General features: G+C 39.9%; 1 protein-coding gene across 1 annotated transcript; it reads right to left on the minus strand.

Annotated features, from left to right (window-relative positions):
- Nucleotides 1–1156: 1156 nt before the first annotated feature.
- Nucleotides 1157–8069, minus strand: LOC116067161 (up-regulator of cell proliferation-like). Its single transcript, XM_035999723.1, has 2 exons — nucleotides 7966–8069; nucleotides 1157–6013 (listed from the first exon to the last, which is right to left on the minus strand). The coding sequence occupies exons 1-2, from the start codon at nucleotides 8000–8002 to the stop codon at nucleotides 1323–1325; spliced, it is 4728 nt and encodes a 1575-aa protein (XP_035855616.1). The 5' UTR covers nucleotides 8003–8069; the 3' UTR covers nucleotides 1157–1322.
- Nucleotides 8070–12845: the final 4776 nt, after the last annotated feature.

A 12845-nucleotide genomic window follows, 5' to 3' on the forward strand; every position in this document is an offset into this window, starting at 1 on the left:
CATTAACATCCCATGGTCTCTTGAATGTAGCATACCTGTAGCTAGCTCCTTCGTAGTAACTAGCGGTAGAAACAAACGTCGAAGAGGAGCTCCGTGCTACACAGCGGCGATTGCTAGTTGTTTAATCCGCTACAGACCTCCATCACAGCTCGGTCGTATCAGCGGCATTTAGTAGATGTGTTGAGCCGCAAAAGAGTTCCTCAACACCGCCTCTGGTGCCCCGCATGGTGGTCCTTTAGGTCAGCGGTAGCTGGTGGTTCAGTTATCCGAGAATAGGTGACTCTCAGCCGGGGACAGAGCACCGCGAGCTGCCGGTCATTTCGGCGGAGATTACGGATAAGTAAGTAGTGAAACGACTAGTTAAGAAAATAATTAATGTTAGTCCCTGTCGCTGCCATGTTGTTTGTGTATCTCTATGGCAAACGCGTGGGGCGAGGGCTGAGCCCAGAGGGGAGCGTCGGCGGATGTTAAGGAGAAAATCGATTTTCATTTTAACAAATCAACGTTAACTACAAATTCGAGTTAATCAATAAAATCGATTTATCGCCCAGCCCTATCTCCAAGCACATATCAGTTACTTTTCAGATTAAATTAAGCAAGAATGATGAGAAATAAAACTATACAAATGTAAATAGTGGAGGAAGTAATAATAGGTAGTACTATACTAATAAAAGTAAGTAAGTCAACTCAAAGTCACAATGAATCAACCATGCTGACATATCTATGACAAAACTTCTAAATCCTCATTATCACTGACGTCGTCATTATTGTGCACACCAGTTATATTGTGCATTTAAAAATATGAAGAAACAGGAAAAAAAAACAGTAGTAGCCAAAAACAAAAACTGACAAAAAGTATTGACATGATGTCCTTCTCCAGGTGATCTCTGAAATACATTTTCAGCATCATAATTGTGAACACCAGTCATTATAAACATCGACATACAGCATCTTGAAAATAGGTTAAAAAAACAAACATTTCTAATGATCATAACCAAAAATGATCTTTGTCAACATCATCATTGTGCTTGAGGGCCTACAGAAGATTGATAAAAGAACATTTGTAATCTTTAAAAATAAAGTAATAAATATAAAGTATAGAATATATTTAAAAGTTTAACATAACTCTTTACAGAATTTACTTTTCTTTCAAGTTGATCATTTTCCAACAGTATTAATCTGTCTTGACTGATTGTTCTGCTGGATGCCCAAACGTCTTCAGTTCTTGTTTCCTTTTGGTCTTCTCTGTACATTTGTATATGAAAAAATCTTCCATGTTTCAATGTTGTTTTGTTTTGAAGATATTCAGGATGGTATATTGTTCACTTAATGTTGAAGGCGTCTTTTAATCCCTCCAGTGCTTGTTCCTTTGTGATTCTCCTCCAGGCCTCTGGAACATCTGCTGGTTTGGCTTCATATTCTTGAGCAAATCTTTCATTGTATTGAACCAGGACATACTTCCAGTAGTCTGATGCCTTGATGGTGGAGTCAGGAGGAATGAGCCAGTCTGGATAGTACTTGATGAACTCCTTATAAGGATGCCACTCCCCTTTAGTGTCTGTGTTCCTGAATAAATGTTGACTGTGCACACTTGTTGTACACAGTGTTTCAACCAGCTTCTTAGTGGCCACATCCCTGTATGTACCAAGACCTTGTGGCCGATGAACAGCTGCATGATGTTTCTTGTGTTCTTTGCCTCCAGCCTCACAAGGAACTTTACAAAATGGACATTGTTGTCCACAGCCAAACATCCGCTTGAAAAGCTCATCTTGTGGTTTGATTGGAAGTTTGTTCAGAGTCTCAGTGATGTCTTCAGAGTTTGAGAATACCTCCTGCAGCTGTTCCTTTAATTCACCCAATGATTTACTGAGGCTCTCTGTAAATGGATGACATGTGCTTTGGATTTGAAACAAGGTGCTTTGTTCAGCCTCCACTGAAATTGAGATGTCTTTGATCAAATATGTGCGCATGTTGTTGATGAGCTTTGTGATGCTTTCCTGGTTATCTGGAAGCTGAACACCATCCTCTCCTTTTGAGGATCGTTCTGTTGCTTCTGTTATTTTGTTAACTATGACCTGCAGATTCTTACTCTTCAGTTTGCACAAAGTTTTGTCTTCTGACATTTTTTTCAAGATTTGCTGAAATATCCAATCCTTAACATATATCTCATACTTACAAATGTACTTGACAAAACTCTCAAAGTCTTCCTTTTGCAGCAACTCTTTCTGAATGTTGTACTGGAAAAAGGAGCGTGAACTGTACTCTGCTGAATGGCAACTTGTCAAAATCTCATCTACAATGTCTATTCCCAGAGATCTACTGATGTACTCTTCAACAGCAGGTTTGATACAAAGTCTGACAAAATCATCTGCTTTGCGTTGGCAATCATCTCTCTGTTTGTATAAATCAATAAAAGCTGACAAGTACTGATTCTTGTACTTCTCCAGCTGACTTCTTGGATTATTGTCAGACATGAATTTTTGGTGCATTTTTAAGAATTCTCTGGAGGCAATGCCACAAATATGAAGTTTCAGGTCAATCTCAAACTGTGGATTTGTTTTGTAGTGTTTGTAGTTCTGTTTAAGTTTTTCATCTATTTTCTCCAAAAGCTCTTTTGTGAAAGAGTCATGGTAATCTCCATTTGTCTTTGTTTTATCAAGAACAAACTGTGTGGAAATCTCAATGACACTGTCTGCAAAACTCTGTAAATCTCCAGTATCCCACAGAGATTTAACCTTCTTCCAAAAGCCGTCAATATGGTCTTTTGTGGTCTTAAATTTACCTATCCCAAAGTTCTTTAGCTCGTCAATGTTTTGCAATTTTTCATTTACATTCTGATTTGAGAAATGTTTTCTCAGTTGTTTGAGAATGCATGCAGATATGTCTCGTTCTTTCAGGTCAGGTATATTTTCAGTAGCTTTAGCCCACATCTTGTCAAACTCATGTTCCAGCTCTTCATCGGATGGTGTAGAGGTTTTACAGTCACTCAGGAGTTTCATGACCCGGTCTTCAATCACACCTCTGGATTTCCTCTGTATGTCCTCAGCCTCTTTTAAACCGATTTTCAGTTTAAGGGCATCATCCAATTTTTCACACACAGAATGTTCGACTTCATTTGCAAGACTGTTGATCCTGTGGAGAAAGTCAATTTTGTATTTCTCTATCAAATGTACATGTTTGTCTTTTCTTTTGTAGTAGTCACTGAGTTTCTCCTTCATTATTTTTTGCTGGGCTGCTATTTTCTTCACCACCTCAGATTTTTTTGATTCAACCAATTCATTCCAAATTTCCACCTGAGATTCATTGTCAGCATTTTTGATTTCCAACTCTGCTGCTGTCTGCCAGGAGAGAATCTCTTTCCTGAACTCCCATTCCCATTCACTGAAGTCTTTGTCAAGGTTGTCGTACACATGAGCCACAAGAGTGTTTCTGAAACTGAAGATGAAGTTCTCATATTTGACTGCTTTCCAGAGGCTTCTCATCCATTCTAGAAACTGTGGAATCTGTGAGACTTCATAGCTTTTGTCTCCTTTCCCTGTCTCCAAAAGATTTTTCTTTAAACCTGCTACAGCTACACTGTAACCTGTGTTTACTGGGGCCATCGGTGGGGTCCCATGCCAGAGTCCTGGGATGTTCCAGTGGTTTTTTTCCATGTCATAGTTCAGCACATCTGTGAAAGCTTTTATAGCGGTCTGCTTTTCCATGTCAGCTGCAATTAGAGTCATTTCATCGAGCTGGTCCAAGAAATGTTTTCTATCGGCCTTGGTCTTTGCGTGAGCTGAGACTCCACCAACATTCTGGTGCACAAAATGACAAACTGGCTTTTTACCAATTTCCTTCATTCTCAAGAAAGCGTGTGTTGCAATTTGCAGGACATCTTTCATTTCTGTTGAGTTCTCCATTGAGACATTGATAATGGTGACATCACTTAAGCCAATCACAAAGGTTGCCAGCTGGTTGTCATGCTCATAGCTGTCCTCTAGTTGTTCCAAATGAGGAGATTTAAGACCCTCTGTGTCAATGAGAAGTATAAAGTCACAGTTCAAGTCCTTTTTTAGATCCTCTTCAACTCTGAGGAAGAGCATATAAGCTCCTCTTGTGCATCTGCCACTGCTGACAGGAAACTGTACACCAAACATGGTGTTGAGGAGTGTTGACTTCCCACTACTTTGAACACCCAACACCGTCAGTACCAACAGTCTGCTCTTCTCTCCAACCTTCTTGTGAAGCTCCATTAGCACATCTGTCACCCATCTCTCTGGGATGTTAGAAGCATCTCCATCTAAGAGCTCTAAAGGATATCCATCCAACAGCATTTCAGCTGCCAAACCAGGGAGACGAGATATTTTATCACCAGTGTCTCGTGATTGCAAGGAAAACTCATAGATCAGCCCCATCTCTCTCATGTAATGCTCTAGTCCTAAAGAGCTATCCAGCAAAGCCTGATCCAACTCTCCAATGAGTTTTGCATCTTTCTTCTTGCATTGCTCTTTAAATTTGTTACGCAACTCAGTCAGATTGTCCCGAGAATGTGAATCCAACTTCAACTTCATCCACTTAAGTAAATAATCTCTTTTCTCTTTGTCACTTGTGGATAAGATTTCAATAAAACTCTCAATTTCTTTTGACATTTTTTGTTTGCTTTGCCCCTCTCTGATATTTAGTTTTTCTGCTTGTAGCTGAGATTTATACTCTTCGAGGCCTAAGGCACCAGTGTCTTTCATCCTACATTCCTCCTTCTCTAACTTTGATAACCTTTTCCAGTTATCTCCTTGCAAAGGAAGTTGTTCTTTCTTGTAGTCTGGTATACGTCGCACTCCGATTCCTTTCATAATCTCCTCAGCTGCCTTCCTTTGGTCCTCACTTGTCCGTTCATCCACCGACAGACCAAGTTCAACAGCTTTGTCAAGCATATTTGCAATGCTTCTTATGGTTTTTACATCTTTGAGGGATTTCTTGATGGCTGCACAAAGTTTATTTGAAAACGTTGCTACATTTTCCTTTGGATCTTTGATTTTCACACTGGTCTTTGGTAGGTCTAATTCTTTCTGTGTTTTCCTGACAGACATCATATCTTCTGTAACATTCCCCTCCTTGCGGTTAACAATGAAGAACAGTTTGGATTTCACATCTTGAAGAGAAGTCAGAATCTTGTGCTCCTCTTCTTCAACTTTGTCCAGGAATACAAAGGTAGCAGTTGACACTTGAAAAAGAAAAGTGAACTGTGCGAGTGACTCACAAACATCTCCTCTCAAATTAGCGAATGCAACTGGTTTTGGAAATATGTCAAGATCTTCAGTACCACTGGGAAGGTACCAGCAAACCTCTACTAAACCATTTGCAATGTCTCTTTCATGTGCTACACCTTCCATATCTCTGTGTATGAACATATTGTTGTTGTTCTGACCATGGCTGAGAACATGATTCAAACACTGGGACTTGGATAAACTGCAGTTTTTCAGCCGCACAAAGGAGTAGAATGGAATATCTGTTTGGATAATGTTGTCTTCAACAAACCCTCTTGATTCAGACAAATGATGTGGACGCCACTCTTTGACGATGTCTCTCAGAGCCCAAAGCATCAGGGTACTCTGGCTGTTATTGGCATGGGGCAACAGCAGTGGGACAGAAAACTGGCACATTGACATCTTGAGGGCCAGTTCCTGTTGCAAGAAGCTGTCAGCACAAAGGAAGAGTGCTACTATGAGGTCGAGAGGGTTGACCTTATTATCCCCTGTAGGGTCATCTGCAGTGTTAAGGTCATCATCATCATCATCATCATCATCATCATCATCATCATCATCATCATCATCACCGTCTGATAATTGTGTACAGCTCCTGCATTCAGAATTGAGTTTAAATAGTTTTCTGAGAAAACCCCATGGTATGTCCTTCACAGATGAGACAGCTTCTTCATTTATGCTGTTTTTGTTGATCTCCAAGAGAGACCGAAGAGTGAGTTTGTTAGGATAACATTTCTCCAGTCCAACTTTGGAAAGAAAGTTGAGTAGGACTGTCAAAGAGAAAGAGAAGTTCACTTTGAGAAAACGTACAACAGGCAGCCCCTTTTGGAGTGTGTGTGTGTGTGTCAGCACTTTCTTTGCCTTTATTAGTATATTATATTGGTGGGTCACCACTTCGGTCCCCCTATTCATTAAGTGTCTGTTAACATTAGGGTTGGGTACCGAAACCCGGTTCCACTATGGATCCGGTTCCTACGCAAACGGTAGTATTTGGACCGGATTAGAACGCAAATTTCGGTTCCTCATTTCGGTTCCGACTGAAATATTTTCCCTCTGTCGCTCCGGCCAGCGGCAGACTCTTTTTTTCTTTCTCCCTTTTCTGCCGAGTGGCGCACGTGCCTGCTCGCGGTGTGAAGCGCGTGTCCACGCTATTCTCGGACATGCACTCTACTATCACAGCTGATAGGCGGCTTTTTGTACATGCTCTGAAACGGACGTAAAAAGATCACACTTTCTCTGTAGTCTACCGTTAGCTAGCTATCGTAAATGTAGGCTACTTTTAAAATGCCATATTTTCCGTCTGGGTTCACCAAAACGGACGTAAAGGTATATTAACCATTCACTGCACGTGATCGCTAGTAAACATATTACACTCTGCTAGTCTATCGTTCAGGACAAGACCCTGTAGCCTGGTGGTGGGGGAGGCGGGACAGCCTCCCCAAATTGTCTGCCCTTTCAAACTCATACCTGTGTGTACAGGCCTCTTGGACACCATCTGAAAGAGTTTTCTCCTGTGCAGGACATGCCATAAGTCAGTTGAGGTGTAGTATCTTGCCAGAGAAAGCAAATATGGTCATTTTTCTGCAAAAGAACTGCTAAAGTTTGAAGCTGGTTGGCATACCAACTCAACATTTATTTTGTTGTTACTTGTTAATAGTGTAACTGTTATTTGTTAAATTATTGAAGTTATGTGTTAGGTGACTTAGGTTTACTTATTATATATTTAAGTACTTTAAAACGTTAATATATTGTTAAATTTAAATTTTCAATTTTTAAAAAAACTCCATAAAAGAGCCTTTCTTTGATGTAATTTTTCAGTTTTTCAAGAATCGGTTTAGGAATCGGTTAGGAATCGGAATCGTTTTAAAATTCAAACGGTACCCAACCCTAGTTAACATTATGGAAAGGATCCCTACAGAGATAGACCTTTAAAACCTCTTTGAGACCTTTTTGTTTAACCAGGAACAGCTCTGAAGTTGCTAGCGCTAAACCCACCAGACTCCATTTAAAAAAACAATAATTTTAGTGTGTATAGAGCCAACATATGTTCACATGTACGTCTGTAAACTATGTGTTTATTTCAACCAACACTAGAGTTGTGATTGTTGGAAAAGTGGAAAGATGACCAAAACTGCTTTTCATAGTTTTATTTAGTTTCTGTTGACTTTATATGAAGTGGATTTTACGATGCTAAAATAACTGTTTATTTACATGGGGTCTGGTGGGTTTAGCGAACGCAATTTTGCGGATGTTTTTATGTTTAAAAAGTGGATCTTACTCTTTAACAGAAAGGTCGACCTCCTTAGAAATCCTTTCTATAATGTTGTCAGACACTTAGAATATTAATCTGAGTCTGTCAGCGGCAAAACAAGCTTGTTTCTCTGCTGCCGACTGCAGCGATCTCGCTTACTGGACCAATGTCAAAGATTGTTGTTCCCATCAGTCACTTAGACACAAAAACATAGGAAAATAGGATCCAGGTTGAAAAAAATGGTAGTTACCCTTTAATGCTGTGCCCGAGTTTTCCTTTTAGTCTATTCTTTTAGTTTCCTGCCCACCTTTTCACTGATCTATATTTTATGTGGCTGTAACAGCCTGGATTGTTTTAGACTTAACAAAAAACTAAATCATAGCCTTCAAAAAGTGCCTTTGTCCGTATACATACAAATAAAGGTCAAATGAATGAATTATATATATAATATATACATAAGTGGGACTGTACCTGCAGGTTCTTGTCCTTCAGTGTTCATGGTAGACATGGTCAGACTTTTCCTTCAACTTTCTTGTACTTTGAAGCCTAGAGGCAACAATAAATATCTCTTTAATTTTACAGAACTATTATTATTTTCACAGAATATCCATTGTAGTCCTTGATTAGATACAGTTACATGCATTTTTAGGGTAAAGCATATTATATTTGAATCAAATTCACAAGAGTAAAATAGTTCCAGCATTTAAAATTGATATGCACTGGGTGTAAATGTACATAACATCAGATGGTTCAGTTTATACATATATGAGCATAATTTCCTTGTAAAAAATCTCTTTAATAATTGTCATAAACCAGTAGGAGTTTGCAGCCAGGATGCTAACAGGCTACACATAAGTATACTTTTGAGAAATTCATGCCTCAAATCAAAATCTGTGTTGCCCTTCACAAACTTGTTCTTTTTCATGAATATTGACCATGTTGATTATAAAAAAGTTAAAACATTGGTGATGTTTTAGAGCAATATACTTTTAGGTCAAAAATGTAACTTATTTAATGTAAACTGCTGTGAGACTGAGTGACACTGAAACTGAGCCGAAAATGATTGTTTCAATGCTGATTAAGCCTAATCCTCACCCCAAACCCTAACTTCTAAAGAATTGAATAAAAAAAAAAGTCACGTCTGTTATTTAGCATAAAGGTAGAAGCTTTAGAAGACCTAATGTTTAATCAACTTTGAGAGCCATCCCCTGTTGGGCCAGACAAAAAATGAGTATTCCTGTAGTTTGGAAACAATTGACATTGACTTGGTAAGATCCTGTGGCCGGGTGTGGCCACAAGACACATGGATTAGGGACACTTTTGCTTTTGAAGACATCTGACCAATACGAAGGGATTTAATTTGAGGAACCACCCTCAAACTCTTGAGGATAAATTTGGAAACTTCACAATGATTCAAGACTGCTGGCAGTGTTTTATTGATGTATTGTTTTGTATTGTTTGGACTGCAAAATTGTGACCCCACAAGGAAGCATGCTTGCAGTCCACTGCTGGCAGTGTAACATTTGTTTTTGTCATGTCGTTTTTACCATGTTGTTTATTAAACCTTTTGCTTAACTTTCAATTGGACCCAAGCCTTCTCCTTCGTCCTCAGGAATGAAACGATCACATTGTGTGCTTTTATATTTTCTAACAACCACCACCATCAATTTCAAGTATTCCTATTAGCTTGGAATTTTACATTTGCGCTTGCATGAACTGGGGGTAGACCAAGGGGGTAAGCTTCTCCTTGGAGCGCAAACCTCCTATGGCGCCATTTTAATGCTACAAAGTGATCACCCCCCGTTAGCATTCCATTGACTGCCATTCATTTTGGCGCCACTTTGACAGAGAATAACTTTACATCTGAAGCGTTTAAATACTCTATTTGTCCAGTGTTTATTTCTAAAGAAACACGACAATGTATAAAAGGCTCCATTACCTTGTAGCTCACGTTATGGCTCCGTAGCAGACGTTTTTATAAAAATAGGCTAACGATTGGGTCATAACCACGAGACTTACTGTCTCATAGTAGAGGAATTACCGTATAGTACAGGAGAAGCTCTCAGGCAGTTTGGACTTACATTAGCTGTTTAAGTGTAATTACTAATGTTAACTAGCATTTTAGTTAGCAATAATTAGCCTGTGCCTATGTTAGGGACTGTTCGTTATTTAATTAAGGGGCCACCGGAGGAGTTTTGTGGCCTCTAACCTAAAAAGACGTGACCCTCCCCTCGTCAGTAATAATTTTCCTATGACCCTCCAAAGTGATTTGAAAAAGAGGAATGACCCTCCCCTCACATGCAAGTTTGCACTTAGCAAAGAAGTACAGATACTATTTGATTTTTACAGCCATGACATACAGGAGTTAACCTCTGCATTCTCATCTTACACATCACACTCCTCTGTTATGGTGTGGTGGCCATTTCAGTAGATTTACTCACTAACATTGTTGTGGAAACACAATAAGCATGGAAACTAAATGCACACTTCATGTATTACTGCATTACTTCAAATACTAAGTTACTCCTCTAGTAAACTAGTATTCATATGAAATAAAACAATAAAACATTGAGACCATTCAGCAAAGGATGCTGGGAAATCACCAATTCAACACTGGTTGCTATGGACTTGTCACTATCGTCATTGTATATTTTAGCACATAGGTAAAGCTGCCGAAGCTGAACATTATATTCCAAAACATATATGTTTATTTTTAAAGTTTTTAAGTTACATTGTAACAATTTAACAATTCGCCCTTATGAAATCCAATCGCGGCACGGCTGTTTTGGAACGCAATAGTCAGACGCTTAAATTCAACTAAAATGTAACAGTGAACAATCAGTGTTGGACCTCCAGTCTGTTGAGATGCCTCTCCAAACTCACCATAAAACGTTAAGACACGTTGAGAAAAAAAGATCCGTATTTTGCCGTAATCCAATGACACAAAAAAAAGTAATCCACAGTGATCAGTAGATCCACAAAAAGGTAAACTACACGGTGTATCCAGCAAGGCCGATACGAGCGTCACATTCACCAGCCAGCTCCAAACAGGTGAACGAGGCCTCTTCACTTCACCGTTTAAACAAAGTGGAATAAACGTATAAAAGTCCAAATCTACACAAAACCCGCAATCATTTAGTAAGCTGACATCACATGTATATACATGGCATTTAGGAAACCTTTATTGCAAGGTTGGCACGGCAAGATGTCCAGACTAGTACAACAGTAATTTTCGTTTTTTTTGCGTCCTGCTGCTCCCATCGTCAGCCAGGTAATATTTTTTTCCTAAAGCAGTATATGAAATCTGATGTATTACCTATCACCATTTAGTTGTTTTGTGTTATTTAAGATATTTATTTAATATCTGGTCATGCCAGATGTAATTATTCCACTAATTTTTAAATAATGCAATTACCCGTTTGAGCCACCAGGGGGCAGTGCTCCTCCTGCCCCCCCAGCAAACTCCGCGTATGCGGTCAGACCATCTGCTAGGGGGCCGAGACTGAGAGCTACATGGATAAATATGCACAAAGCAAGCAAATATGCAACAAGCCACTTTGAAATTTTGCTCTTTTCATGAATAAAAAAGTTGGGTGACCCCCCCCACCCAGACTAAAAAATGTTGGATGACCTCCCCTCAGCAAAATTTAAAAAGACCTGACCCTCCCCTATTTTCCTCCGGTGGTCCATTCCATAAATACCGAATGGTCCCTTATCTCCTTACATATAGCTACGCTCTCCGTCTCTGCTAGATTGGGAATGATTGAGATTTCTCTTGGCACAGCTACCAGAAGACTTCCAACTTTCAGACAGGTTGCTCACGTCACATCTACGTCTTCAAGCTCAGTTGGAGGCTGCTCAGTAACGCTCAGCCATCACCGGGAAAGATCTTCTAATATCCTTCACTGGTCTCCGTCCAGAGACACGGGATCTGGTGGTCCATTCTTATATACAGTCTATGGGGTAGACGCTCCATAATGATGCGCCATCTTGAAATACGTTAGCCGGTAAGGGACATACTGCTCCGCCTTTCGTGTTTTCGACTACAGCTGCTGCTAACGTGTATCGTAGCTTCCCGGCCCCGGCAAGTTTGAAGAAGGAAACATGGAGGACCACACGTATTGAAAATCCAAATTTTAGGAACAGGAGTCTTCGTCTTCGCCCAGATAAAGAAAACGGATATTGAAAAGAGCAAGAGACTGGAAAAAGAGTGAAAATTGGAGCTGCTTTGGAGGCACACACCAAATCCCAACTTTTCTTTCTTTCTCCTTTCCGTCGGGTGGCGTGCGTGCCCGCTCGTGGTGTGAAGCACGCGTCCACGCCACTCTCCGACATGAACTCATGGATGTATTAAGAGAACGCATGAACTCCAACAACGACGGCTGATAGTCGGCCTTTTGTACACCTTCGCTTTTTGAAGCGTGAAGGCTACCGTAGCTGCAATACTGCGTGGCGAGAGAGAGTTGATTGCGATATATGATCTCAACGCTAGATGGGAGTAATTCTTCCACAATGTAGCTTTATGTTACGACCTGATGTCTAGATTGTTACACGTTATGCAACTGGTAGTTGGAGCACTTCCAGTGCTCTGATGGGTCAAATGCCTAGACAGAGACAAATACCTTGTATTTGTCAACATTCAACAAAGTTGATTCTGATTCTGTTTTGGTATTCTGTCACATTTAATAATACAATTTAATGTGAAATGTCTTCATGATTGCAAATTCCTGTGGTGGCAGAGGAGAGAGAGAAGAGACTCCAAGAGACTGAGGGGTGGGCCACAGATTAATTTTCTTTCTGTTTGTCTATTTGCTTATTTTCTGAAGCAGCAGTGCATTGATCTTTCTCTGCCATCAATTTATATAACTGCAAACTTCAAATCTGTTTAAATTAGTGTGTGCAGGCCTGTGTTTCTGTGTACAATGTCACTACCAACACCCTCCAGAGTAAACAGCAAAAATCAACGTCAGATTCTGTAATGCATCCTGAAACGTTTCGAGCCAATCGGACAATGTACACTCAAGTTACACCCACTTTCTGTTTCGATGGCGAAACGCACAAAATGGCCGCCCCGCCACGGCCATGCCCTATAACGAAAAGTTTTTCTTTTAATAACTTTTCATCTATAAGGTCTTTAGATGGCACAGACCACATTTGAAGTTGATCGGATGAAATCTCTAGGAGGAGTTTGTTAAAGTACGACGTGTAAATGGTTTGTGCGCCTATTCCTGAAACCCTTAAAGTACGTAAATTTTCACCAGACTTGATGCGACTGCCAATTTTGGTGAGTTTTTGAGTATGTTAAGCCCCTAAAAAAGGCGATTCATTTGCAGAATAGAAGGAATAATAAT

This window comes from Sander lucioperca, chromosome 3, assembly GCF_008315115.2.
Source record: "Sander lucioperca isolate FBNREF2018 chromosome 3, SLUC_FBN_1.2, whole genome shotgun sequence".
Taxonomy (NCBI): domain Eukaryota; kingdom Metazoa; phylum Chordata; class Actinopteri; order Perciformes; family Percidae; genus Sander; species Sander lucioperca.

Bases quoted from the DNA above. Each gene is read 5' to 3' on its own strand.
- LOC116067161 (XM_035999723.1), bottom strand. From the start codon at position 8,002: ATGTCTACCATGAACACTGAAGGACAAGAACCTGCAG. The intron at 6,014-7,965 runs GTACAGTCCCAC...TCTCTTTGACAG, and splicing joins TGAAGGACAAGAACCTGCAG to TCCTACTCAACTTTCTTTCC.